We start from the raw sequence: 27,996 nt of genomic DNA, 5'->3' as shown, positions 1-27,996 counted from the left end.
CAATGTCTTGGGGGATACCATGGTAAACAGATGCAGTTCCTGCCTTCAGGAAGCCTAGAAAGGGTAGCTGAAGGAGGAGGAGAATTCATTTGGTCTCCTAAATGTCCAATACTATTCCAGTCAAGAGACTTATCTTGAAATGTATTCAATTGGCCAAGCATGACATAATGGTGAAGTTCTGATAAGTGGACAAACAGGCCATGTACTTTCCCAGTTCCCTGTAACCCATGTTCCCTTCCCTATGTAACATATTCTGTTGTCTCCTCTGTCCTTTACCTTCTCCAGTGCCCCCAATCCCCTCTCAGGCATCTCTTTCAGCTAGCCACAGATGAACCCCATCACTGTGGTGGTTCACAAGCCACCACAGCTCTTTTACCTCCCAGAAAGTTTTCAGTATTCTCCAGGCTGACTGGATGGTTTCAAGGGCCACTGTAGGATTGGGGGATGCTGCTTCATTTAAACCCATCTGGCTGCAGTGAAAAGAGATACATCCACGTTAGCTAAGATAGAGAAGGGTTATTATACTGGGCAGTAAGAAGATGCTCACATTTAATCCAGCTGTTAACAAGTTGGCCTCAGTGAAGCTGCACCTGGTGCGTTACCCTGGATATGAGGCAGTCCTAGATTTCAGCAGCAATATTTTATGAATCTTCGCACTTATGTTTCACAATTGACAAAAAATTAGCGACATTCCCCATGTCTGCTTCTTTCTGATTCAACTGTAATTTCTTTCTGATCTGCCACCAACTGGAATTTCCCTCTGGGTTCTTTGGATTAAATTCCTGGGCGAGTGAGAAAAAAAAATCATCTCTGCTTCGGTTTGGGCAGTGCCTTATAAGTGACAGGCCACCAGGCAGTCTGTTGATGGGCTTACCTTGGTCAGATGTCCACTATGGCTCCAATCAACATAGGTTCTAAAGCGACGTCATATGATACAAGGACAGCACCCCAAATTATGTTTGGTTCAGGTGCCTCTGCTCCAGTTTTGTGTATGAAGCCCACAAAACCCCCAATCCTTAAGACAAGTGCCGTATAATTCCAACAATCACAATATTTCAAAGTACCATCAATGGATAGATGCCACTTGTAATACTGACACTATTTGGAAGATCTTATTGCTTTGAATCATTTAAAAAACAAAAAACAAAAAATACTAAGCTCAAGAGAGCAGTGTAGTGTAGTGGAAAGAACATAGACTTTGGAGCCACACAGCCCTAAGGCTGAATTTCTAATTAGCCTTTCACTCTCTGTGATAGCAGACTTTACTCATCATTTTTGAGCTTGAGTTCCCTCATTTCTAAAATAAGGATAAACATTCTTATTTATAAATGTGGCGATAAGTAGAATTACATTTTTTAAGGTTTGTGATAAAAGGTGTTTGATAAATAAAAATTCCTTTTCAACTAAAACTTAATATTTACAAATATATTCAGTGTTTCAAAAGATATAGAGTACCTGTACCTACTGTGGAGCAGGCACTGTTAGGGGATGGGTATATAATAATAAGACAGTTCTTTTCAAGGACTTTACAATTTAATCTAATTATTCAAAAAATAAGTCCACTAACTAAGAGATATATCCAACTCAGTCAATCCAAATTATTTGCAAGAAATCATACTAGGCAATGGGGGATGGTGGTGGTGTGAGGGAGAATCCAAAAATGAATAAAGATAGTCATTCTATGTAAGTAGGAACCTACTCTAATTGGACATGAGATGTGCATTTTACACTGAAATTTACAGTTTCCTTGCCAATAGCTTCAAAGAGGCAGAAACACAGTTTTCAACTTTTAGAAAGCAGTTTCTCAGTTATCTTAGCTGCTCAATGGTCTGGTTACATTTATCCTAAATTCAACAACCAAATAGTTGGAGACTTTATTAAATTAAAAGCTCCTAGTACAGCGTTGCAAGCAGTAGGTTTTCAAAATTTGTCAGGTTACTCATTTCTTTACCTACACCACTTTTTTTCTACTTCCTTTCCTTTATTCTATATAATGTGGAGTTCCCATACTAAGTATTTTTTTCCAAACTTTCTACTAGGAAGCCTCATTTGCTATTATTGAGGTTATCTTTTTCCCTTTAATTCCACTGATTTGTAATCTTACCTCTTATTTTATTTTTCTTGAGACAAAAAAAAAAAAAGTGCAGGGCAGTGGCACAATCATGGCTCTCTGCAACCTCTACCTCTTAGGCTGAAACAATCCTCCCAGCAGCCTGTGTAGTAGTTGGCACCACAGGCGAGCGCCACTAGGCCCGGCTAATTTTTGTATTTTTTGTAGAGACGGGGTTTCCCCATGTTGGCCAGGCTGGTCTGGAACTCCTGACCTCAGCGATCTGCTGGCCTGGGCCAAAGCACTGGGATTACAGGCATGAGCCATGGCACCTGGCCAACTCTTATTTCTGAATTATGTTTGAATCCTTTCTTTTTCTCATTTTACATTACGTTCCTATCACTTTTTAAAATCCAAGATAAACATTTTAAAGCAAAAACAACTATTATTTTAAATATTTGTTATTTTCAGATATTAGGACTACCGTTAGAATGCTGGCTTGACCCAAAATAAGGTCTGTTCTTAAAAGGACTCTTTCAAAACAAATGACTCATCAGTTTTAAAAAGCATTCCACCATTAGGTTAAACATACAAAGTACGTCCTTCTAGGACTACAACTCAATCAGAAATTAAAGTTTGACTGCAGAGTAAAGGCATAGTTTCTCATACAAATAAATGACTGGCAAGAAAAAAACGACTTTCCTTTTTTAAGGAGGAAAGCAATTTAATGTCGTTGATTATACACGACCACTTAACTTTCTTATGTATAAGCTTTGTTAAAAAAAAAAAAAGCTAAGCATTTTTTCTCATTTCTATTCATTACTTTTCAAAATCATAAAATGTAATTTCAGAAAAGATTGAGTTTGGGACAAGGATGAAAAATACGTTAATTAGAATTACTAAATTAGTACCAGATCAGGATTTTCCCAAACTGTAGTTTTGACCTGCAGTACAAACTCTATGCTTTGAGTTTTTAAACTAACTCATTAATTCGAGCTATCTCAAATCATGCAACCGCCTCCATATCTCCCAAATTCACTCCTAGACACAACTTACACCAAAAGCCACGTATGTGCTTCTACAATTAAAACGGGCAAAACGTCCTTACTTGATACACATTTCTGCCTTAAAAAAGAAAAAAATAATTCTGTGGGGTAAGTAGTGCGGGTATTACCCATATTTTATGCATGGGGCAACTGAAATCAAATCCCTGCCCTAGGCTATTTAACAGCGGAACCTCCAGTAAGGGTCCGGGGGTTCTGAGGTCTAGTCCAGCTGCGTTCACATTTCGAGGTCGGCTTTGTTAATCTTCGGACTTTAAATTCCTGCGGTTTTCTGTCATGGAGCTAAATCACCACTAAATTACTGTGTGCTCACAGAGTCCTGCAGACACGGGCCCCACTTTTAAACTGAAAAACAAGCGGGGGGCGGGGGGGGGGCACGTGACGCGCGAACCCTCAAGGCGAGATAACCGAACATCCTTGGGCTGTTTGCCGAGGCAGTCTTGGAGCCCTGGAATAGGTCACCAGGCTCCAGCGACTATAAAGCGCGGCCGCCGAAACCCGGTCCGGCTCAGATGACAATTTGGCGGCCTCTGGGTGTCTGCCTCAGTTCTGCGCAGCCCATGCTGCGCTCTTGCCACTCCGCGCCCCGCGCCTCGTGAGGCAGAGCCCGCCCCGGAGCGGCGCGCGCACCCCAGGGCCTCGCGTCGCGTGACTCGGCCAAGGCGCGCAGGGTTTGCGCCCGCCCGCGCCACTTCCGACTCAGCCCTCGGTTCAGGTTCCGGGGCGCCGCAGAGCTCCCGGCCTCTGGACCGCGCGCGGCGCTCTGGGGAATCCGGCGCCACGCGCCGTGCGGTGGCCAGGATGGAGGAGGCCGGAGCAGCGGTGGTCACGGCCGGGGAGGCCGAACTGAACTGGTCCCGCCTCAGCGTGTCCACCGAGACGCTGGAGTCTGAGCTGGAGGCGCGGGGCGAGGAGCGGCGCGGCGCGCGGGAGGCGCTGTTGCGGCTGCTGCTGCCTCACAACCGTCTGGTGTCGCTGCCACGGGCGCTGGGCAGCGGCTTCCCGCACCTCCAGCTGCTGGACGTGAGCGGCAACGCGTTGACCGCGCTCGGGCCGGAGCTGCTTGCTCTGCGCGGCCTGCGCACGCTGCTGGCCAAGAACAACCGGCTCGGCGGGCCCAGTGCGCTGCCCAAGGGCCTGGCCCAGTCGCCGCTCTGCCGCAGCCTCCAGGTGCTCAACCTCAGCGGCAACTGTTTCCAGGAGGTGCCTGCCTCGCTCTTAGAGCTGCGCGCGCTGCAGACCCTGAGTCTGGGCGGCAACCAACTGCAGAGCATCCCGGCTGAGATCGAGAACTTGCAGAGGTGAGCGGGTGTGTGCCGGAGGGTGGGGAGGCCTCGGGCGGTGTCCGGGAACCCTGGGGCGCCGGGCCTGGGCACCTCAACGTTTGTCACGTAACTATTTCCAAGCTTTCTCTTTAACTGCGCGGTAGTGAGTTCTGCCCAACCATCTCAGCAGGTTGTTGTAAATACCTAGTATGTTCGCATGTGTGACTGTTTGGTATGTTGTGTTTGGCCTATGCAGATTCTCGAGGCATTTTTTCTGTCTTCCTTATTGAATCTGGGGCGTGATCCAAACTGAGTGGAAACTCAAAACAGATGTAAATCAGAGGTTGTCACTTCTTTGCTCAAAAGTCTTCCGTGGATTTCCATCTCTATAGATCAAAGTACGTGCCTTTGAGCATGGCATACAAGGTGCTCTGATCTAACCCTTGCTTTCCACTACATTTGCAGCTTCCTCTTCTCTGTGGCAGTACCAACTACCATTTGTGGAGTTCAGTGACCTATGCATTTTCCCACGTAGAGAAAGCAGCTTGGAGTTGCTGGTAGGCACTCAGTATGTGTTGAATGGATGCAGTGCCTCTGTACACGTGCTGTTTCCCTTGCTTGGAATGTTTCCTTCACCTGGCAAACGCCTATCATCCTTCAAAAGCTATCTCAAGTTAATCATCTCTGTGATTCCTTTTTTACTACTCCCTGCACAACAATTTTTTTCGTTACTACTCCCTGCACAAAAAAGTACAGCCTATGCTGTACTTTCTCTGTGCTTCATTCATCCTGCCTTTGCATTTACCTTATTGGATATGATTCCTTGTTTACAGGAATTATCTGCTTCACCTACTAGATTATGCAGTAAATATGTTAAATTTAACTTTAGGAGGAAGCAGAGAAACAGGATAATAAAAGTGCCCGGTGGGGGAGTGGGAAATAGAGCCAAATGTATTGTACAAAACGAAAAAGAGGTATCTTCCATCTGTAAGATATTTTCACACTTTATTGTATTTTCAGAGATAACAGAACGTTAAAGGTAGAAGGGACCTCAGAGTTAAGTGTAGCAAAAGAATATTGGCCTGGGAAAAAAGAACTCCTGGTGCTCCAGCCTTAGGCAAGTCACTTGTATCCTAACTGTAGCGTATCCTAACTGTAGCTTTCTAATCTACAAATGAAGCATTTGGGCAAGATGTCTCTTCATTTACTCTTCAATAGATATTTATTGAACACCTGCCCTGTGTCAGGCACTGTCCCAAGTATTGGGGATACAATGGTGAACATGATCCAGGAGACAGACATTAAACAACTAACTATGAACCTCATTATTTAATTACAGTGGTTATGAGTTCTATGAAGACCTACAGAATGCCTTGAGACAAAATGACAGAGGCACATGGGAAAGCCCAGAGGCAAGGAGGATAACTACTAAAATTCTGAAAGAAGGACATTGTACTGGGAAGTGAGCAAGAGGGAAAGTGGCAAATATAAATTTGGGCAAGTCAGCCCGTGTCAGGTCTTGAAGGCTATGATAAAGTTTGGATTTTATTCTAAGTGCACATGAGAGAGTTTTAAGCATGTATCTTGTTGCTATGCAAGAATGGAGTGAGGAGAGGGTGAAGAGATAGAGATTTTGAGGGCTGGTTTGAAGGAGGTCATTGTAATAGGATGAGAGATGATGGTAGCTTATACCAGCTTGATACTAGGAGAAATGCTAAGAAATGGAAGATTTCGAGAAAAGATTTAGAGGTAAAATTGACAGCTCTTGGTTCCTTCTAATTTTAATGTTGCATAATTCCAGCCTTGGAATTTTCTTAATATACTAACAGGAACCCAGGGGAAGTATTATTTCCATCACATGGGGAGAAAAGTAGGCAAAAATCCCATTTATTTAATACTTACAATGCAGTAGATCCTGTCATAGGTGCTAACTATGCCTTTTAATACTCACAATGATGCCATAAGATGATGTGCTCCCATTTTTCAGAGGCAGAAACTGAAGCTCAGAGAAATTAAGTCATAAGATTACAAGGCTAGTAAGCATTGGAACTGTATTTGACCTCTGTGGTCTGTGACTCCAAACCCTTGAATTCTGCACAGTGGCAGAGTACTAGAACCTGAATCTTTGTCGGGGGGTTGGAGGGTCATGGTTTTTTGCTTGTTTTTGTTTTTTGTTTTTTGTTTTCTGTTTTTTTGAGACGGAGTTTCACTCTGTTGCCCAGGCTGGAGTGCAGTGGCATGATCTGGGCTCACTGCAATCTCCGCCTCCTGGGTTCAAGTGATGCTCTTGCCTCAGCCTCCCAAGTATCTGCGACCACAGGAGCGTGCCATCACGCCAGCTAATTTTTGTACTTTTAGTAGAGACAGAGTTTCACCATGTTGGCCAGGCTGGTCTCAAACTTCTGACCTCAAGTGATCCACCCACCTCTGCCTCCCAAAGTGTTGGTATTACAGGCGTGAGGCACTGCACCCAGCCTAGAACTTGACTTCTGTACTGTTGGATTTGTGATCAGGAGGATTTGTCAAAGTCATTCACATAGTTGACTGATCTTCTGACTCAATTTTCTGGGCTAACAACCGTGCTATCTGTGTTTATTGTTCATTGTGTCTTTGACACCAATAATGTATGATATCTTTAACGTCACTGTTTTCATTTTTCAGTTGTGTGCCTTATTTCTCGTTACTGCTAAGAATCGGTAAAAGTTTAGGCTATGCTCCACATATAAACTCTGATTGTAGGTTAAAAGGGTTGTGTAGAAATATACTCTGAGCTAGAAAAAGCCTTGGCAATGACCCGATTCGTCCCCTTCTATTCACAGATGAGGAAACTTAGATTTATTATCAGTGATTTACTTGAGGCGAGATAGTGACGAGTGAGAGTTATGTGGTTCAGCCTTCAAACACTGCTAACTATTCACTACTAATATGATGCATTAAAGCTTCAAAAATGTAGAGGTGGAGGTTTAGTCTCTTAAACTACCTGTCCAAAAACACCATCTTCTCTTAGAAAATACCTGGATCCTCTAGACTTCATTGGTTACCCTGATTTATATTGATACTATGTATGCCATGCTGCTTTTTAAACCAGATCTAGTGTTTTGGCACATTAAGAAGATATGTGTCCTCTGTAAGAGCAATTATTAAAATAGTACAGACTATATAATCCATGAAAACTCCCCCACTCCTTCCACTCTTCATCATTTAAGGAAGGAATAACAAATGAATACTTATGGCTTAATTGGTGTCATTGACCTCTCCAGATTTAGCAAGATATCTATGTTTTCTATACCCTATTAATTCTTTCCCCTAGTGGCAAAATCTTTTTTTTTTTTAAACGTTTTCTGAAGCATCACTTTCAAAGTATAACAAATAAGTAGATGCTGAAAATCTTACTTATTTTTATGATTAACTTCATTCCCCTCGAGTAAATTAGGTTATCAATGTGAACCATGCGGTTGTGGATGTAGATACTTTCCATCAAAATGTGGTTATTCTTCAGCAAATAAATGTAATTGTTTGGCTATAGTATATGGGCAAATTTTTTTTTGTTACATAATGCTGAAAAAGTAGGTATAATTCATATTCTGACTTATTTTTCTGAGTCATACCTTTTATTCTTCTCAGTTAGGTTAGATATTAATTGAGGAAGAGCTTAATAGCTTATCACTCAATGGCCAATAGACTTTATTTAAGTAAACAAAAGCTTCAGGATTGTTTGGCAAATCCAGTATGCTAGATATTTGGAGAGTAGGTTTGAGCACAACTGAGTTTCATTGGTACTCTTCTACAATCTTTTCTTCTTAAGTAATGCCTTCCTTTTTCTGTTCATGATGCCTCTCACCATCTGTTTGATGTGGTTTTGAAAGATTGAGATAGGAGGGTGTGACAAAACAAAAGCTAAAAGTTAATGCTCTCAAATGTTTTGAAGTTAGTGTACAATAGGTTGATATCTTAGAAAGGAGACAGATGACTCAACCAGATGATAGAATGCAGTAAAGTTTAAATGAAAATGCTTTTCCACATTTAGAGTCACATACTGAGTTTGTCACTGGCTCTCAACATCGTCCCTCTGACTTTTTTTATTGCCTTAATTTGGGGCAAGTGTCAAGAGATGATGCATCTATTTGTATGTCTACTTTTGAACATATAGGTACCTTATAATCCTGTGGTGTATGTTAGTATTTGTCATTTAATACAAAGATGCTACTTCAAGAAAACTTTCTTTATCCACAGATGTTCTTATCTTTCTGTTTCTTTTCCTTTCTGTTTTCTACTTCTTTGTACATTCCTATCTTACTTTAATTCCATCTCCTTTTAACCAACCATATAAGATAGGATTAATGTATTTTTGTTGTTGTTGTTGTTTGGGGTTTTTTTTTTTTTTGGTTTTTGTTTGTTTGTTTATTTGTTTTTTGGAGTCAGAGTCTCGCCCTGTCCACCAAGCTGGAGTGCAGCGGCACGATCTCAGCTCACTGCAGCCTCTGCCTCCCAGGTTCAGGTGATTCTCCTGCCTCAGCCTCCCAAGTAGCTGGGATTACAGGCACCTGCCACCACACCAGGCTAATTTTTTTTTTAATTTTATTTTCAGTAGAGACGGGGTTTCACCATGTTGGCCAGGCTGGTCTCGAACTCCTGACCTCAAGTGATCCGCCTGCCTCAGCTTCCGAAAGTGCTGGGATTAGAGACGTGAACCACTGTGCCCAGCTTAACGTATATTTTTATGATGTTCGGTGTCAGTTTTATTTGATTGGAGAAGCAGAAAGCATTTTCTACTTTTACTTGTGCTAGCCTGTTTTTTCAGTGGGTCATTCGTACTTGATAAGAGAAAAGGCATCCACTGCAGTATCCCTAAGGATTGGAAACGTGATTCATTTTTCAAGAGACAATTTTAAGGTCAATATATTAATGCTAAACAGGAAAGGAATAATTTGTTCCATAAATTTAGTGAGTACTTTTCTTGTTTTCTGTATTCCTCAAATACTGAAAGAATAGAATTGTTCCAACCCTAATTAACAGAGTTACAATGTTGATAACCACAAGAACTTAAACCCTACAGTTTTGCTACAAATTCAACAACAGTTTCCTTTCTTCTTAAAAAAAAGTGTATTCAGAAACAGTAGAGTGTGTTATAGAAATTTAATTCCCACAAATCATCGAAAGATGTCAAGTCCCTAGAAATTTGGAAATTATTTGAGTTAGAAAGTAAAAAATAAGCCTGAAACTGTAAATTTAATATGATGGTTATGTAATTTGATTAGTGTTATTCATCAATTGCAAAAGAGAATTTACATAATTGCAAAATCATGGCCTTAGTTATATTTTAGAATGTCAGATCCTTTTCTGCCAAAGTCAAGGTAACTACTAATGTTTTGCATCCTTTCCGTCTACCTTCCCTGTCCACTTCCAAAGCATTGAAAGAAGACATCAAGTAGCAAATGATCACCAGAGACTAGTTTTTCTTGGTTCCTGACTGTCTTAATAAGTTCAGGCTACTATAACAAGACATAAACTGAGTGACTTATAAACAACACAAATTTATGTGTCACAGTTCTGGAGGCTGGGAATTCCAAGATCAGGGTCCTGGAATTTGATGTCTGGTGAGGGCTTTCTTCCTGGTTCATAGACTGCAGTCTTCTCACTGTGGCCTCACATTGTTACGGGATCTCTGGGATGTTGATTTTTCTGACTGGAAACCTCTGTGGCCACGGCACTTTTGCCCAAGTTCTTGTCCTGCATCCAGGAAGAATGAGGTACACAGACAAGTGAAGGGTGAAGAAGAAGAGTTTTATTTACTGTTAGAACAGCTGAGATGAGTGAGTAGCTCCTCTCTGTAGGCAGGTGGTCCCTTCAAGTGTTCAGCTCTCAGCAGACAGGAGGCCCTGGAGAGGGTGGCCCCTCTCCTCAGGCAAGTCATTCGGATATCTCTGCAGGTCTCTGAAGCTCTTGGAGGTCTCTGAAGCTCTCAGCTGAGAGGGTGGTTCCTCTCTCCTGGCAGGTCATCTCTGTAGCTCTCAGCTTAGAGGATACTCCTCTCTGCAGCTGGTCACCCCATCCCATCTTCTCTCTGTCCTCTTCCTCCTCTGCCCTGTTCTGGCTGAGCCCAGGGCTTTTATGGACCTCAGAGGGGAGGAAGTGCATGCTGATTGGTCCATGGGTGACCATGGGCAGGCGGGGAGAGGCACCAGGAGTCCCCACTCCCATCTGCCCGACTGGCAGCTTGGCCCCCAGCCTTCAGGCCCACCCTGGTCCAAAGGTGGGGCCTTACTGGGGACCCACCCTCTTCTGCCCAGGAATCAGTCTGCCTCCTGATGCCATTTGTGATGCCCCAGGCTCAGCCCCAGCTCCTGCTCCAAGATGGGAGCGGGGGCTGGAGAGAGGCCAGGCAGCAGGAGAAGACACCCTCGAGCCTGCAGGGATTGTGGGGGGGATCCTTCCTGGGGCCCCCAAGGGTGCAGGCTGCAGAGATACCCAGCTCCTGCACCTGGGAGGACGGCTGCAGCCGCTCGTGGGAAGGCAGGTCCTGCCTGCTCCCAGCCCTCCCCCTAGAGCACAGGGAGGCTCAGATCCACAGTTGCAGTTTAGGTGGCTGTAGCCCCACCCAGGAGGGTGGGGCTTCTCCCTGCTCTGTAGAGCAGGAGGCCTGGGTCTGCAGCTGCAGGTTGGGCCACCACAGCTGCACCTGGGGAGCTCCGGTCCCAACACAGAAGGGCAGGGCTCCCCCCAGCTCCATGGAATGTGCAGCCCCAGCCGTGCCTCCCTGTTACATCAACATGATGGAGAGAGGAAGCAAGTTGCCTTGGGAATCCTAGAAGAACACTAATCCTATTAACGAGGGCTCCACCCTCTTGACCTTATCTAATCCTAATTACCACCCAAATACCCCACTTCTTAATACCCTAACATTAAGGAGTTAGGGTTTCAACATGAATTTTGGGAGGGCACAGGCATTCAATCCATAACACTGACCTAAGCAAATAGAAAGGATAATATTTACACTTGCCCTCAGACTCACTCTTCCTTTTTTTACTTTATTTTTTTCTCCCTCTCTAGACTATATTGCAAGTTATTATTTAGCTATCAAATCCTTTGTAAAAAGGACTTTGAGGTTTGCTCAGTTTTTTTCCCTGATAGTATTCTCATTGAAATAGTCCCTTTTCCAGGAACCTAGTAGTTTCTGTTATTTGGACTCCAAATATTGTATTCTGTTCTGTTCTGTTCTATTCTATTCAAGTAGCTGTCATCATTGAAAAATAAGGATTTCTGAGTAACTGGGCAGTAACTTATGCCATACTTGGTAGAATTTTAAAAACCCTGCCTAGGAACTGTTTTCACCAATGCTTAAGCACTTGCAGTAGGAGAATTCAATCTTATAACCAGTTGACTTTTGCTGCAAGATAATCTTTGAAAGAGAAAGAAAATAACATAAAATTAAAGTTATCTGCTTACTTTTTCTAAACATTTTAAGTCTAAAGAGAGAAATGGAATTTTGAAAAGCTTTACACGATCAGAGATACGTTTTTTAAAAAGTGTCATTAATATATACATATATTTGTTTGTTTGAGAGACAGTCTCACTTTGTCACCCAGGCTGGAGTGCAGTGGTGTCACCTCTGCTCACTGCAACCTCTGCCTCCCAGGTTCAAGCAATTCTCCTGCCTTAGCCTCCTGAGTAGCTGGGATTACAGGTGCCTGCCACCTCGCCTGGCTAATTTTTGTTTTTGTTTGTTTGTTTGTTTTTGTTTTTTTAGTAGAGACGGTATTTTACCAGTTAGCCAAGCTGGTCTCGAACTCGTGACCTCAAGTCATCCACCTGCCTCAGCCTCCCAAAGTGCTGGGATTAGGTGTGAGCCCCTGCACCTGACCTAATGTATTTTTTAAAAAGACAAAATGTTAGATTCAAGTTGGCATTTTGAATAACCACACATCAAGGAAGGCTGAGATTATGAAAGACAGAAAAATTATACTTGAGAAAATATCTGTAATAAGGCAATCGGCAAAGAATTTTTAATTTCAGAGAGATAAAGGAAGGAACTTCATCAGTGAAGCAAGAATAGGGAGTTTTAAAACTGACAATTATGAAAACCCCAATTGGAGTTTCTAGAAATGAAAAGATGTAATTATGAACTAACTAACTGGACTAAAAGGTGGACAGAAGTCAGCTGAAGAATGAATCCATAAGCTGAAAGATTTTACTGAGTTATTTTCCTGGAATTCAGCTCAAAGAGATAAAGAAATAAAAAGTATGAAAGAAATATTAAGACATAGAGGATAGATCCTGAAGTTAAAACTGCTAATAGCAGCTGGGCATGGTGGCTCATGCCTGTAATCCCAGCACTTTGGGAGGCCAAAGTGGGCGTATCATGAGGTCAGGAGTTTGAGACCAGCCTGGCCAACATGGTAAAACCTCGTCTTTACTAAAAATACAAAAATTAGCCAGGCGTGGTGGCGGGCGCCTGTAATCCCAACTACTCGGGAGGCTGAGGTAGGAGAATTGCTTGAACCAGAGAGGCAGAGGTTGCAGTGAGCCGAGATCGTGCCACTGCACTCCAGCCTAGGTAACAGAGCAAGACTCCATCTCAAAAAATAAAAATTAAAAAAAAATTAAAAAACTGTTAAGAGCAATTCTAGAAAGACAATGAAAGAAAAACAATGTGTGAAGTAATGGTGGCTGAAATTTCCCACAGTTAAAGAAAGGGAGCTCTCTAAACTGATATCTTAACATGTCATAGTAAAACTTTAGAACATTAAAGATGAATAAGAAAAAATCTTTACTCCTATTGAGGAAAGAAAAAAAAGATTACCTACAAAGGAACAACAGTAATATTGGCTGTAATAAGATAACGGAGCAGCATCTTCGTAGTGCCAAGGAAAAGTAACTGCCAATCTGAAATTTTATGCCCAGCTAAACTATTACTCAAGAGTGAGGGGAAAAAGTTAAAACACCAGAAACAAAGGACTCAAAGATTAACAACCATGAGTTCTTGCTGAAAGAACTTCTGAAGGATGTACTCCAAGAAAAATGAACCTTAAATAACAAGCCTCCAAAAAAAATGATAAAATTGGTAAAACATATTGATAAATCTGAATCAATTTACTGATTGGAAATAAAATAAATTGGTAGAAAATCGGGGTAGAACTAATTCTAGAAGATGATATGAAGAGAAGGACAGAAGAGAGCATGGGTATGTGTTTGAGACTGAGAGAGAGCACAAAGAAAATTGAAGGGGGTAACTCCTGGCAAAATAGAAATAGCATATACAGTTCAAAACAGTAGAAGTAGAGGGAAAAGAACAAAAATAAACTTGAGGAGCACAATAAGAAGCAGAACTAAAGGGAAAAGGTATGTGGAGAGACACCATGATAATAGAAAACACAAGTCCGAACATATCAATCATCAAATTATGCTTCATTTATAAAAAGTTACACTTAAAATAAAAATACACCAATAAGTTATAAGTAAAGGGATAGGAAATGATGTACCAGGCAAATCTGTCATTTCTCATCTGAAGTACTGGATTAGGCTCCAATCTGCTTTTCCTCCTTTTATTCCTGCCCACAGTGCTCCCCTAACCACTTCTCCAGTTGTTTGCCACTCAGTAGCCAAAGTGATCCTTCTAAAGAGTAAGTCAAGTTGAATGACTAACCTTTGTTCAGAACTGTTTTTTCAAAATGCTCTTACAGAGGCCCAAAGGGCATTCTGTGATGTGGCCTTCCCAGGCTACCTCTCTGATCTCTTTGATGACCACAGTCCCACCTCAGTCATTCTGATCTACTCATCTAGTCAAACTGGCTGTGTTGCTGTTTCACAACACACCAATCACTTTTCCATTGGGGTTTGTACTCAGTCATTTAGATCTCTGTTCAGATGTCATCTCCTAAGAGAAACTTTTTCTGACCACCCTCTCTAGAGTGTAACTTCCATCACTATCTGATTGCTCCCCCTTTTTCTTTGTGACATTTAAAACTATCTGGCATAATGGACATGTTATTGATTTATTGTCTGTCTTCTCACTAAAATGTAAACTTATTCAGGTCAAGAACTTGAACTTATTTACATTCTATTCCCTAGAATGGTGCCTGGCACATTGTAGGTGTTAGTTCATATTTGTTAACTGGGCATTTTATATGATAGATAATATTCCATTTTTAAAAGGAAGAAACTGCAAGATTAAGTAACTGATCCAAATTTTTATACTGGTAAGTTGTAGAGCTGGGATTGAATGAAATAAATACCAACAAAAATAAAACTGGTAAGCAGTGTTGATAATCAGAGGACATAGATTTCAGGGCAAAAGGTATTTAAAATAAAAAATAGAGGCCAGGCACCGTGGCTCACGCCCGTAATCCCAGCACTTTGGGAGGCTGAGGTGGGCAGATCACCTGAGGTCAGGAATTCGAGACCAGCTTGGCTAACATGGTGAAACCCCATCTCTACTAAAAATACAAAAATTAGTCAGGCATGGTGGCAGGGACCTGTAATCCTAGCTCCTCGGGAGGCTGAGGCAGAAGAATTGCTTGACCTAACTCGTGAGGCGGAGGTTGCAGTGAGCCGAGATCATGCCAGTGCACTCCAGCCTGGGCGACAGAGTAAGAGTCTGTCTCAAAAAAAAAAGAACAAATAGAAATGATTCATATGAATTAAGGCTCACTTCAGGAAGTTTTTAGCAGTCATGAGCTTGAATGTATCTGTAGTATAACTTCTGTATATTAATGAGAAAAAAAGCAAAGATTGAAAGGACTCTGAAGGGAAGAAGGAAAATCATGTTTATAGTAGGAGACTAACCACCAGAGCAAGAAGGCAAAATAATAAGAGAAAATAAATTTGCTCAGTTAATGAGCTTAATCATAATAGCTACATGTTCTTTTTGTACATATAATACATGAATGAAAATAGACCATGCTTGAGGCCACAAAGGAACAAAGTTATGCAGAATATATATATATATATTTAACAACAGCAGAACTCCCAACAAATTAATGAGATAAAGCTGCATAATTCATGAGAAAAATAGGTAAATGATATGAACAGGTAATTCTCTAAAGATATACAAATGTCTAAAACCATAAAAAGATGCTAAACTTCACTAATAGTTAGGGACCTACAGATCTGCAGATTAAAAACACAGAATGGTACCATTTTTTATACCATCAAATAGTAAATAAATAAATAAATAAATGCTGGTGATAATACTAGGTGTTGGCAAAGTTGTAGGTTAAGGAGTGCTCTTATATGCTAATTATGGATTTGTAAATAGCCATGGCTGCACAAGGTAACTTGGCTTTATCTGTTAGAATTACACCTTATATTCTGAAATCTGCCAGTTCACAGGCAATTCAAGGGAGGGAGACAGTATTTAGTGCATCTGGATGGGGTCAGGACTTCATAGCTTTAAAAATATCATAGGGAATTCTTACCATGGAAGTTTGGGTAACCCTTTAATAGGCTGTTTTCTCCCACATTTAAAGGTGTTTTGAAAAAACAGTAGTTCTACTGAGTTAGCAGATTTAACAGGAAGATAAAAGTAATACAGTATTGGGAGAAAAAATCTGTATGTGTTTGTATACATTTTATGTATTTATTTATAGTATAATATATATAAATATATATATTTTTATATATAAATAAATAAATATATATAGTAAGAACTGATCCTGCTACCCCCTGCAAAAATCTTTTGAAGGAAGCCTTTCAACAGTAATCATCAAAGAGTACTCTCTTTTTTTTTATTTTGGTGCAATATATGCCATGTCTAAAATGTTAACCTATTGTTGGAAAACAGTATAATTACCTGGAACTTTGATTTTATGGTAGTGGACAATTTACACAGCCTCTGAAGAATGTATTTGCTATAATAAGAGCGAAGAAGAAATGTAGAGACTTCATAGTTTTACAGTCTATTCAAAAACAAGCTAGTGGTTTTCCCATTGCCTGTCAGTGCATCAATCAAATCCAAGCATACTAGCATAGAATTCAGGGTTCTTGTAATCTGGTCTCTCTACAACCTTAATCTTTGATTCCTCAAGATGAATTTTCTTCTATTAAAAGGTATATTCATTGTGCCTTCACAAGCCCTCTCCTCCAACCTGAAGTGTACTCTTTCTTCTTGTCTAAATGGGCTAAGTCCATAGCCCAGCTGAAGTCACAGCCCTTTGGGGAAGCCTGTTCCATTCAGAACTACTGTGGCCTTTTTAAAACTTTTATCTTCCTTTTCATTCAACTCCTAATACCATTTATGGTTTGTCTCTCTTATTTTGGTATTGTAATGCCTATTTTTGGCCTTGTTTTGTGTTTCATTATAATGTTATCTAACATTGGTCTGTCTCGTCTGCTTAGCTATAGTATAAGCTCCCTGAAAATTGCATTGTTTCTCTAGAGACTGGATAGCACATAGCAAATCTTAAGTAAAACATTTGCTGAATGAATAGATGAAACGTGTTTTTTGTAGTAGACACAATGGGGTATCTTTTTCAACTTTATTTACTTTTTTGGTTTTGTTCATTTATTTTTGCAGTTTAGAGTGTTTATATCTTGGAGGAAATTTCATTAAAGAAATCCCACCAGAATTAGGAAATCTGCCTTCTCTGAATTATTTGGTATTATGTGACAACAAAATCCAAAGCGTACCTCCTCAACTTTCACAGTAAGTAGTTCCAGGCATTTGTATATACGCAGACATCTATGCTTAGTAATTATTGTCTTGTATTCACTCACATGTTTTTATATGTAGAAAAGAATTAGATATTCTCAAAGTAAGTGATATGTTAATTATAGTTCTGAGGTTTGCTGCAAGCTGAGTTTTTTTAATTTCACTTTTAAATGCTCTGGTTTATTCTTCAAAATATTTGTTCAGTCTATTTTCTTTAATCAAAGAATTGAGTATTAGCATACATTTCCCTAGGTTTTATGAGACTTTTAGTGATTTTATATTTGATATGAAACATTTCTATCCTAATTAGGCTTTATAATATGAAGGATCTTAATTTCTGTTGCATTTGAAATCTTTCCTTTTTTTAGATATCTGAATGAGAAAGCATGCCCACTGCCCACCCCCAAATCTTCAAATCTAGGTTTTACAGCAGTTAGCATATCAGAACACTCTCTAAGTATTCTAAATTCGCCAAGATTGCAAGGGCAAAAGTCCTTCATGACATTTACAAATCTGCACTTTGATCTAGTTTCAGCACCTTTTTATTTTACTTCAATTGACGTTAATCTTAATTGCTCATTCTTAAGGGGAAATCAAGTTCTGTATACACACATATATTCAATATTTTTGATAGTTACGTTGTTTACTGCCATTGATTTTTCTACTACATTTATTCTAGGTTACATTCACTTCGTTCCCTAAGTCTTCACAATAACTTGCTGACATATCTGCCTCGAGAGATCCTCAACCTTATTCATTTGGAAGAGTTGAGTTTACGAGGAAATCCATTGGTTGTTCGTTTTGTTAGAGATTTAACCTATGATCCTCCAACTCTCCTGGAATTAGCTGCACGGACCATTAAGATTCGAAATATTTCCTACACTCCCTATGATCTTCCTGGAAATCTTCTTAGATACTTGGGTTCAGCCAGCAATTGCCCAAACCCAAAGTGTGGAGGTAAGTTAATTCAGTATTCATGTTTCCCACTTATTTAGCTATTTTTTAAATTAATTAAGTCTTCTTTCAGACAAAAGCAGTCTCTGTTTCTGTTCCCTTTATTTTTTCACTCATTTATGAGAAAGACATTTCACTCTGGATTTTTTAAAAAATTCTTTTTCATAATATTTTAGGATTCATACATAAGGAACAGACCCAGGAAGTCTCATCCTGTCTTGACATACGATAATAAATCAAGATGGTAAAATGAGAGGAAACACAAGGAAGTATAAACAGTTCTAATTGTTTAAAAACTGTTTCTAAAATGTTTGGACACCTTTTATTATTTATTTATTTATTTATTTATTTATTTTTGAGACAGAGTCTTGCTCTGTTGCCCAGGCTAGAGTGCAGTGGCGCGATCTCGGCTCATTGCAAACTCTGCCTCCCAGGTTCATGCCATTCTCCTGCCTCAGCCTCCCGAGTAGCTGGGACTACAGGCGCCCACCACAACACCCGGCTAATTTTTTTTGTATTTTTTTAGTAGAGAGACGGGGTTTCACCTTGTTAGCCAGGATGGTCTTGATCTCCTGACCTTGTGATCCGCCCGCCTCGGCCTCCCAAAGTGCTGGGATTACAGGCGTGAGCCACCACGCCCGGCCCACCTTTTATATTTATTTGAATGATGTTTTCTTAGACTCACCATTCCCTGTATCAGATTTAATCAAGATGTATGAGAATGGGCTGAATGTGTGCCAGTTACAGAATGTACCCAAAACTTCATATTCTTTTAAGTCCATGGTTCAAAATGTCTTGAGTTTAGAGCATTTGAAGAGAATTATGCAAATGATATAAGGCAGAGTCAGGTAAGTATCCCAAGGAATTCAAAATGCTTCTGGAAATCAAAGGAGGGGGAGAGTATATTTAATTAGATCTGGAAACAATGAGCTAATTCTTGAGGTATGAATTAGATTTTGATAGGATAAAATTGAGGATAGGAAATTTTTCAGATGGCGAGTACAAAGTGGAGACAGAAGAGTATGGGGCAGACTGTTGGATGAGTAGTAATTTGCTCCAAATGTAAGGTTAGGGGAGTAATGAGAGTGAAAAGCTACATTGAGTCCTGGTTGTGAAGAGCCTGAAGGGCCAGGGTGTGTGGGTGAGAATTAGTGACTGATAGTAGGTCATTTTTCACTTTGGCTCCCTCATAAAAGACTACTTTTAAAAAATCCAGTAGGTACTGAGGAAATGCTGCATAATGATGATCAAAACCAGGTGAGACTTTCTCTGGCAGTCCAATCTTGTCTTGAAGCTATTACAAGGTTAAAAGGGAGAAAATTATCAAATTCTTCAAAGATTGTTAAAAGATAAAAAAGACACTTTGAGTTTAAAAAAGATAATGCTCTGGATCATTTCTGGCCACCCACTCTTAGAAGTAGAGATTGCAGCACTGTGCTTTTCTCTGATTCTCCATTCCTAAATTAGCTTTCACAGTGACAGAGGAAAACACATAGGGCAGCATTCACACCAGGCCCTCAGGCCTGAAAGTCTAAATCTCTTCTTTGAATTCATGCTTTTCTGGAAATGGACCTCTACAGGAATTCTCTTTTCTCTCTTAAATATTTCCTTAATGACTTCTTTAGTATACTGATGTGCCATTTATCTTAGGAACAAAAATGCTTTAAAAATTACCAGCTTAAGGCCGAGTGTGGTGGCTCATGCCTGTCTGTAATTCTATCACTTTGGGAGGCTGAGGCAGAAGGATCTCTTTTTTTTTCTTTTTCTTTTTTTTTTTTTTTGAGACGGAGTCTCGCTGTATTGCCCAGGCTGGAGTGCAGTGGCACAATCTCGGCTCACTGCAAGCTCCGCCTCCGGGGTTCACGCCATTCGAGGCAAGAGGATCTCTTAAGCCCAGGAGTTTGAGACCAGCCTAGGCAACATAGCGAGACCCCATCTCTACAAAAAATATAAACATTAGTTGGGCATAGTGGCATGTGCCTGTCGTCCCAGTTACTCAGGAGGCTGAGGTAAGAGGATGGCTTGGGTCCAGGAGTTCAAGGGTCCCATGGGTTGTGATCATGTCACTGCACTCCAGCCTGGGTGACACAGTGAAACCCTGTCTCTTAAAAAAAAAAAAGTATCAGTTTAAAATTTGAGATAATCTATGAAATGAACCATTAGACATTTTCCCCCTCAAATTCGTTAGTTATTAAACTGTAACTTAAACAAAAGTACTTTTATATTCTCAGAGATACTTTTCTTTGTATAATCTGAAATCTTATAAATCACAAGATAGTGTTATACTGCTTTAGTTCGTAGTAACTCCCATAATGCTTTATTTTATTTCTTTCATCTGTTTTCAAGAAGCTAACACATTTTAGGGGATTTATTATCGGTCTATGACTGACCAACTTATTGAATGTATTTACTTTCCTAAATCATTCAGAGTAATGTACCACAAATTTCCCCTTTTTTATGCTTACTACAAGATAAAAAAAAAACTACATGTTTAGTTGAGATATCAGGAAAAAAATAGAAGTAGAATTCATTGTTTTTCCTTTGCTTGGACCACATCTTTTAATTTTGGTCCCTTATGTGATAAACACACAGTATTTGGTGCCAGAAGAAACTTAGGCAGAGTATAGAGCTTGAGATTCCTCTCCAGAGAGGTGATTGGACCAAAATTCTAGATGTTCTGGTTATACTGCAACCATTGTGACAGTCTTTGTCTTAGAGATTTGCAGTATCATTTTAAGGACCAGCTAGAATCCAGAGGCACAGCAACATCTGCTTTCCTCTCAGCTCTAGCTCTGTTTTTACTTAACTGAAGGGCCACAGTCGAGGAGCACTAACCTAGGAATCAAAAGGGCCAGATATTACTTTCAGTTTACCTGACGATGTGTAATTGTATGAGAATCAAGTGAGATCATCAGTGAAACAGATTTGAGGCCTGTAGATTTACAGTCTTTGGAAATGTAAAATGGCATTTATTTCTTTAAATTTTGCCTTCCCAGTACATAAGAACAGGAGTGCCAAAAGTCATCCCCTTTCTGAAAATTTTTCGTATACTAATTCTTTAAGATAATTATTAAAGGAGTTTTTATGTTGTTTTGTTTTAGTCTGTGACTGTAGGGTAGTACCAAGGGGGTGGCTTGGGTAATAGAGAAAGGGCACCTCAGGTGTCCTAAAATCTCCATCAGCCATTGCCCCAAGTCTCCCAGAGAAAAGAAGCTAGGTACACAGTGTCCTTTCTGTGCCTGCTCCCTTTAAGATAAATGTCCTGGTTACCTCTTTGCACCCAGATTCTACCTTTAAGACCTTCCAGTAGGCTTATAGACAGCTATACAAGCAAGTACTACTTCTGCTTAAGATTCATAACAGAAGATGGTGTATGACATTTCTCCAGAACACTGGAGAAAGGGCTGAAAAAGAAATTGATTCCTTGCTTTGTAATGATTACTTTCTATTCCTTCTTCTCTTTAGGAGTCTACTTTGACTGCTGTGTCAGACAAATTAAATTTGTGGACTTCTGTGGGAAGTATCGCCTCCCACTGATGCACTACTTGTGTTCACCAGAATGTTCTTCCCCTTGCAGTTCTGCCTCTCACAGCTCCACTTCCCAGAGTGAATCTGACTCAGAAGATGAAGCTAGTGTTGCTGCACGCAGAATGCAGAAAGTTCTTCTTGGTTGAACAGGAGTGCACAGTGTTGTGAAATACTTAAAAAACTGAGCAAAATGGTTAGACAAGAAAATAGAGCTTGAAGTTCACTAGAAATCTTATCTTCATCTTAAGTGTTCATCAAAGAGTCTGGGATGATATAAAACATTTTGTGTTTCATCTACCCATTCAGCAAGAATGAGTCCAGTCCCATGTTTAGATTATTTTAACATAATTTGTGAATGATAGTTTCACATTTGGCTGATGGTTTGCAGTTTTCACTCAAGTTTTGCATGAATCACAAAGCAGAATGGTACCTTTTGCAGAGCAGTTCTGCAATAAGTCATGAGTAGTATAACTTTTGGACGTTGAGATGGAGAAAGTGAGAAATTATCAAAGCTATAATTGCCGGAGTTGCCCTTGGGTTTAGGTAGAACACTGTATACCATATATACTATATACCATATATACTATATATACCATATATATTATATGCCATAAACAGGATTAACCCTCCCTTTTCTAATTGCCTGTATGTCTAGATTACAGAACTATTCAAAGAAGCTCACAGATGGTTACATGGGACAAACCTTTCTGACAAACTAACTGGTAAAGTAAGGCATATAACGTTTACATGAGATATTAAAACTTTTTCATTATTATCCTTTGTTCTATATGATTGCTATTAACCTTATGTAATCTAGCAATGACTGTTATAGTGCCTTGATCCAGCAAGGATATACAAATGTATTCAAGAAATAATGCCAGAGCAACCTATAACCTGACATACCATGCAGAACGTTGTAAAATATTCTTTAACAGAACTAGGTAAATGACTGTGTATCTAATATCCGATCTCATGGCCCTCTTAACATTTTTTTGTTTAAATGTGCACTCATCCCTTATAAGCACATTACTTTTACACTTAATGGTAGGCCACAATCTTCATCAATCTGTTCATCATAAGACAGAGTAAGAATTTTTAACAGAAAATTCTAAAAGAGATAGAAGCTAGGAAAGCTTCTTTATATCTTGCATTAAATGGGTAGGGAAAAAATATGACTCTCACCCATGTCATGTACTGGACCATCTTTCTCTACTTTTTAAAGAAAAACTAATACAACTAGAAAAACATCACAACAAGCCAAATAAAAATGGAGAAAAGGAGTCATTGTCCTTATACCTAATGGAACAGTTTCCAGAACTACTTTAACTATGGAAGCATTTTTGAAAATAAAGTATTAATAAAATAGAAAAAAATTGTTAAATATATTGTATCCTTAATGTATAGCAGGAAAATAGTTTCACAAATTAATTGCTATTAGAAATTACCAAATTTTTATTAAGTACTTTAATATGCAATACAAATTGAATAATAGTACAACTATAAGTTGATATAAAGTAAGTGCTTACTGGTAATCATTAAATAACTAATAACATGACTTGTTGGTTAATGTTAAACCTACAGTAAGAAATGTTAAATATACAGATCAGATAGGCATTAGAACATCAGGTGATACCTTTTCTGATTTCTGGCATTCATGGCACACCATTTCTTAAAAGCAGATTGTTGTATAATAACATATACATGTATTAGGGTTTTTTTCATATATATTTTTTATTTTAGAAGAAACTAGCATAATTCAGGGTTTATGTGTTTATTTGTATATTAATTCATGAAACATGAGAGTTTCATGAACTGCAGATGTGAAACGCTGCTATAGAATGAATCCCTTCACCTTTACCTTGTTATAATGTAGTAAGATTTTGTTTTCCTTTTGACTCAGAAATTTTCTATGTCTATAGAGGTAATCTAATATGTTCCTACTGCCTAGAAGAGTAATACATAGGTGATTATATCATAAAATAGAGGTATAAAGTCTTTGCTTACTTCTCCATGTGGGCCACAGCAAGCTGCAGACTGTACAGTTATGAAAGGTAAAGATGACTTAGGCTGTGCCTAAGTGACAAATGTAAAATGTTTTGTAAATAAGTGACTTACCTAAGATACATAAGATATTTTCATAGAAAATAATGTATTCATAGTAAAATACTCAAATTGATAGGACCAATTTTTTCTGGCCTAAATGCTTATGCCTACTTCCTAATCAATTACCAGCTTGACTTAAGTAACTGCTTGAGTAGTCTTCTAAGAGTTAGTCTTCGTAAAATAAATGGATAGGTATGTAAATATATAATCTTACATACCCTTTCCAGCTTCCTAGAAAGGTCTACTGCTTCATCTTTTACAGATGTAAATAGGTCCAACCAGAGACAGTTTCTGGCCTTTGCATATAAGAATATAGATGTATACCACAGTATTATTTCAACAAAATGTTATGGTTCTATGTATAGTTGAAAACTCTATGATCAGCATACAACTGTCTTTTGGTAATTTTTAATGAAGTCTACATTTAGCCGTCGGTTTTATCTTTCTTAAATCTTTGACCTAAACTTTTGTAAGAGCAGCTAATAATTTCTAAGATTTTCCCTGTTTCTTTTTCCTACCTTTCCTTTTCTCATAACTGATTGGAGAAATTAATCAGAAGTCAAATACAAGGGACTTCATAATCTAGAAACCAGATAATCAGCTCCCAAGTCATGTAGCTAACTATGCATTTAAAATAACAGTCTGTCTCTTTAGTTCTTAAGTCATATATTTGTGTTTGTTAATTACAGTAAATGAATTTTAATTGGGGTTTTTAAAAGACAGAATTAGCGAAGTCTAATTTTTATAATGAAATAAGTTTTTGATATTGCTCTACTTGGACGATTTTAGTGACCAAAACTATGGATAAAACTGCCTAAGCATAACATTAATATATTTAGAATGGCATTCTTCAGTGCTAGTATTTGAAATTGGAATTAGTACATTGTGCATTCTTAGTAGTCTTTATCCCTAGAATCAATTCTCTCAGCATCACCAAACTGAGTTGGTGAAATAGTGCTAAGATTCTGGGCAATAGGAAGATTAGTGAATATGATACATTGATTCCAGGGTGCCAGGGATTGGCTGACATTAAGGACCAGCTGGCTACGGTCCTCAGGCTACGGTCCTCAGTATTCTAGTATTTGAGTAGTGGAGGTAAATCCAAAGGCGACTGGTTATATTTTACTTCTAAATGTGTGCTGAAGTGTCTCTTGTTCAAAAATTCTTGATATTTAGAGCTTCAAGTTACCACATTTAAAAGTAAAGACTTGGCACGGTGGCACACACCTATAATCTTAGCACTTTGGGAGGCCGAAGTGGATGGATCATATGCAGTCAGGAATTTGAGACCAGCCTGGCCAACATGGTGAAACCTCATCTTTACTAAAAATACAAAAATTAGCCGGGCGTTGTGACGCACACCCATAGTCCCAGCTAACTCCGGAGGCTAAGACAAGAGAATCACTTGAACTTGGGAGACAGAGGTTGCAGTAATCTGAGATCACTCCGCTGCACTCCAGCCTGGGTGAGAGTGAGACTGTGTCTCAAACAAACAAACAAAAAACAAACAAACAAAAAAATTTGCATTGTAAATTGTACCTCAAATTTGAGCAGTTTTTGTGTTTGTGTAAATTAAAGTAAAAAGCAGTCCACAATAATGTTTTGTAATACTGCACACTAGTTCTACCAGATTTTGTAACTATCAGATTTAAATGAAAAAAGAGAAGGAAGAGGCTGATTGCTGGAGTGTTAAAGAAATCTTTAGAAGCCACAGGGCTAGAAGAGAAGTCACCAAACACCTAGGGACAGTCCTAGGCCTAGAAAGCCCTTTAAAGTAATAGTGAATTGTTTTAAAATTAAGTTATTGAGTGGCCTACTGACTACCATCCAAAAACCTTTATCACCAAATTTGTTCAGTGTTTGCTATTGGGAGATTGTCCATATCCCTCCATAATTAAGGGCCAGCAAGTAATACGATCTTCTTACAGCCAACCTTGCTCTTCCCAAAGGGAGAAAGTAATACATCATTAACCTGGAATTTGTGATATAACAGGTAGCCTTGGTTAATATTACCTTTTCACTATGTAAAAAAGAAAAAACACACAGCAAATAGTGCAAATAAAATTTGGTCTTTTAAAGCATTTTAGCAGTAGCTATTTATGTAAAAAAAAGTTAATGGTTATTATTCCTAAATTTTCATAAGACCCTTGGTAGACAAAACTATCAGTTATATTATGTATATATAAGGTTAGTTAAGCTGCATTTAGTTAGGAACATTTAATTTTTACCTAAATGATCCTTTTTTCATCCAAAAGTAGAGATTTTATTGTCATTATGAATGTTACTCCCCATTTAGTCCAAAATAGTGAGCTTTTAAGTTGTGCCAGGTACTTAACAATAGTAAAAGCTATTGTATAGATTTTTATTCAATGTGACCTATAATACATAGTTCTGATTCCTTCTGTATTGAATGTCCCAGTTTCCATATTAAGTGCTATGCCCTGTATAACATTAATGAATTTAATAGTGTACAATTTTGGGCCAGGCGTGGTGGCTCACACCTGTAATCCTGGCACTTTGGGAGGCAGAGGCAGGCAAATCACCTGAGGACAAGAGTTCGAGATCAGCCTGGCCAACATGGCAAAATCACATCTCTACTAAAAATACAAAAATTAGCCAGGCGTGGTGGTGCATGCCTGTAGTCCCAGCTACTCAGGAGGCTGAGGCAGGAGAATCGCTTGAACCCAGGAGGCGGAGGTTGCAGTGAGCCGAGATCACGCCATTGCACTCCAGCCTGGGAGACAGAGCAAGACTCTATCTCAAAAATAAAAATAAAAATAAAAAATTGCGTGCAATTTTGTATTTTCATAGTCGTATCTTTTTAAAGGTATCAGTGATTTCAGTTGTGGTCAGGAAGTATGTGCCTTAAATCCTCTACTCTAGACCCAAAGTTTGGAGAGCTATTTTATTTAATAAGTTGTTTGTGACAGCCTTGTTACCTTTTTCATTTGATTTGAGGGAGAAAGACTGTGATCCTGACAGATTCCTTCTCATAAAATGGCCTAATGTGTATCAGTCTAGGACTTCTGGGGAGGGAACCTCTACCATGCATTCTGTCCCAGGATGTCAAAGTCGTAAGAATCAGGGTCCCCTGAAATAAAATCACTGAAAAGATATGTTCTCTTATATATTATTTTAAAAATTTATCTGGTGCCACCAAAGAATGACAGCAGTTTCTAACCAACTTCATATTTATAGCATCTTATGAAGATATTGTAAGGCTTAGCATATTTTGCCACTGGTTTTCTTTGTAATATAGGTTGAAAGTGAGACGTGTTTGAATACTTTTGTATGTAAATATCTCCCATTCTTTTTCTGTCTCTTCTTGATCTATATTTACTAAGAATTGATATTTAAAAAACAGTTCACTAATGAACTCTGCATATTATTGAACACTCACAGGGCAATATTGATTTGGGTGCTACTAGACTTTTACCTAACATTAGTCTTTCTCAATAGTTGTTGTAAAGGATAGTATTCAATCCAGTAAATATTAAAGTGTATTAGTTTAGTGAAGGTTATTTATATACTGTCATACCACAAAGCTATGGTGGAAAGAACATCTGCATTCACCAGAATGTACTTGTTCCTTTGGCTGTGAATAAATTGGATAAGACTTTTTTATTGTAAGTTCCAGCTGTTGGAAGATACGGGGATAAGATTGACATTGCTGTTGCAGTATTGCAAAAACATGACTAAATTGGTTAATTATGTCTACCACTTATGTTTAAGAGAATCCTTTCACTAACTTAAATTGTTAACATTGTTGTGATATTGAGAAAGAATATTAACCTAAACAGTCACTTTACAACAATCATGTAAAGACGTGTGCCTGCAGTTGAGGTTTTTTGCATTTCTGAGCCTGCTTTGTATTCATGAGAAACAAAAACATAATGGGAGAAAAGTTTTAGATAACCAGCATTGTAAGTTTTTGTAAAGTTTGGGATGTCAAAGTATTAACGAAGAATACTGAAAACATACTTTTACTTGGGTCAAATTACTTTTTATGATCTGATTTCTTAATTTTCTGTATTTGAAATCTTGCAAATTAGGAATATCTACATCTATAGATAAATAGATAAATAAAACTTAATGGTAGAAATAAGTGTAATTCAGCAACATGATTCAACAATTTTTATTTTTAGGATAAGTTATTGTTTATTATATTAATATCAAATTTATATATTGCCTTGTAATGCTAAATGCTCTTAAAAGAATATATGGGCTACTTCAATTCTACCACCTTCTTCCCCCTCCCCCAGGACGTACAAAAGATCTTATATTAACCAATCCTCTGTGAATTTTGCCATATCAAACATTGTGCCTTATTTTAATAAAACTGTTTTGTTGGAATCCAGTTCTATATTAAAGTCTCTATAATGTTGA

The 27,996-nt window shown here is 38.9% G+C and overlaps 1 protein-coding gene across 1 annotated transcript; it reads left to right on the top strand.

Annotated features, from left to right (window-relative positions):
• Positions 1–2,873: 2,873 nt before the first annotated feature.
• LRRC58 (leucine rich repeat containing 58) lies at positions 2,874–27,996 on the top strand. Its single transcript, XM_009446244.5, has 4 exons — positions 2,874–4,415; positions 16,891–17,019; positions 17,705–17,982; positions 21,445–27,996. The coding sequence occupies exons 1-4, from the start codon at positions 3,916–3,918 to the stop codon at positions 21,651–21,653; spliced, it is 1,116 nt and encodes a 371-aa protein (XP_009444519.1). The 5' UTR covers positions 2,874–3,915; the 3' UTR covers positions 21,654–27,996.

Source organism: Pan troglodytes, chromosome 2 (genome assembly GCF_028858775.2).
Source record: "Pan troglodytes isolate AG18354 chromosome 2, NHGRI_mPanTro3-v2.0_pri, whole genome shotgun sequence".
Lineage (NCBI taxonomy): Eukaryota > Metazoa > Chordata > Mammalia > Primates > Hominidae > Pan > Pan troglodytes.
Note: the sequence above shows the minus strand (reverse complement) of the source record. Positions and strands in the feature narration are given on the sequence as shown.

Coding starts and splice junctions, on each gene's coding strand:
- LRRC58 (XM_009446244.5), top strand. CDS start 3,916: ATGGAGGAGGCCGGAGCAGCGGTGGTCACGGCCGGGGAGGCCGAACTG. Junction 4,416..16,890: donor GAGATCGAGAACTTGCAGAG/GTGAGCGGGTGT, acceptor TTATTTTTGCAG/TTTAGAGTGTTTATATCTTG. Junction 17,983..21,444: donor CCCAAACCCAAAGTGTGGAG/GTAAGTTAATTC, acceptor TCTTCTCTTTAG/GAGTCTACTTTGACTGCTGT.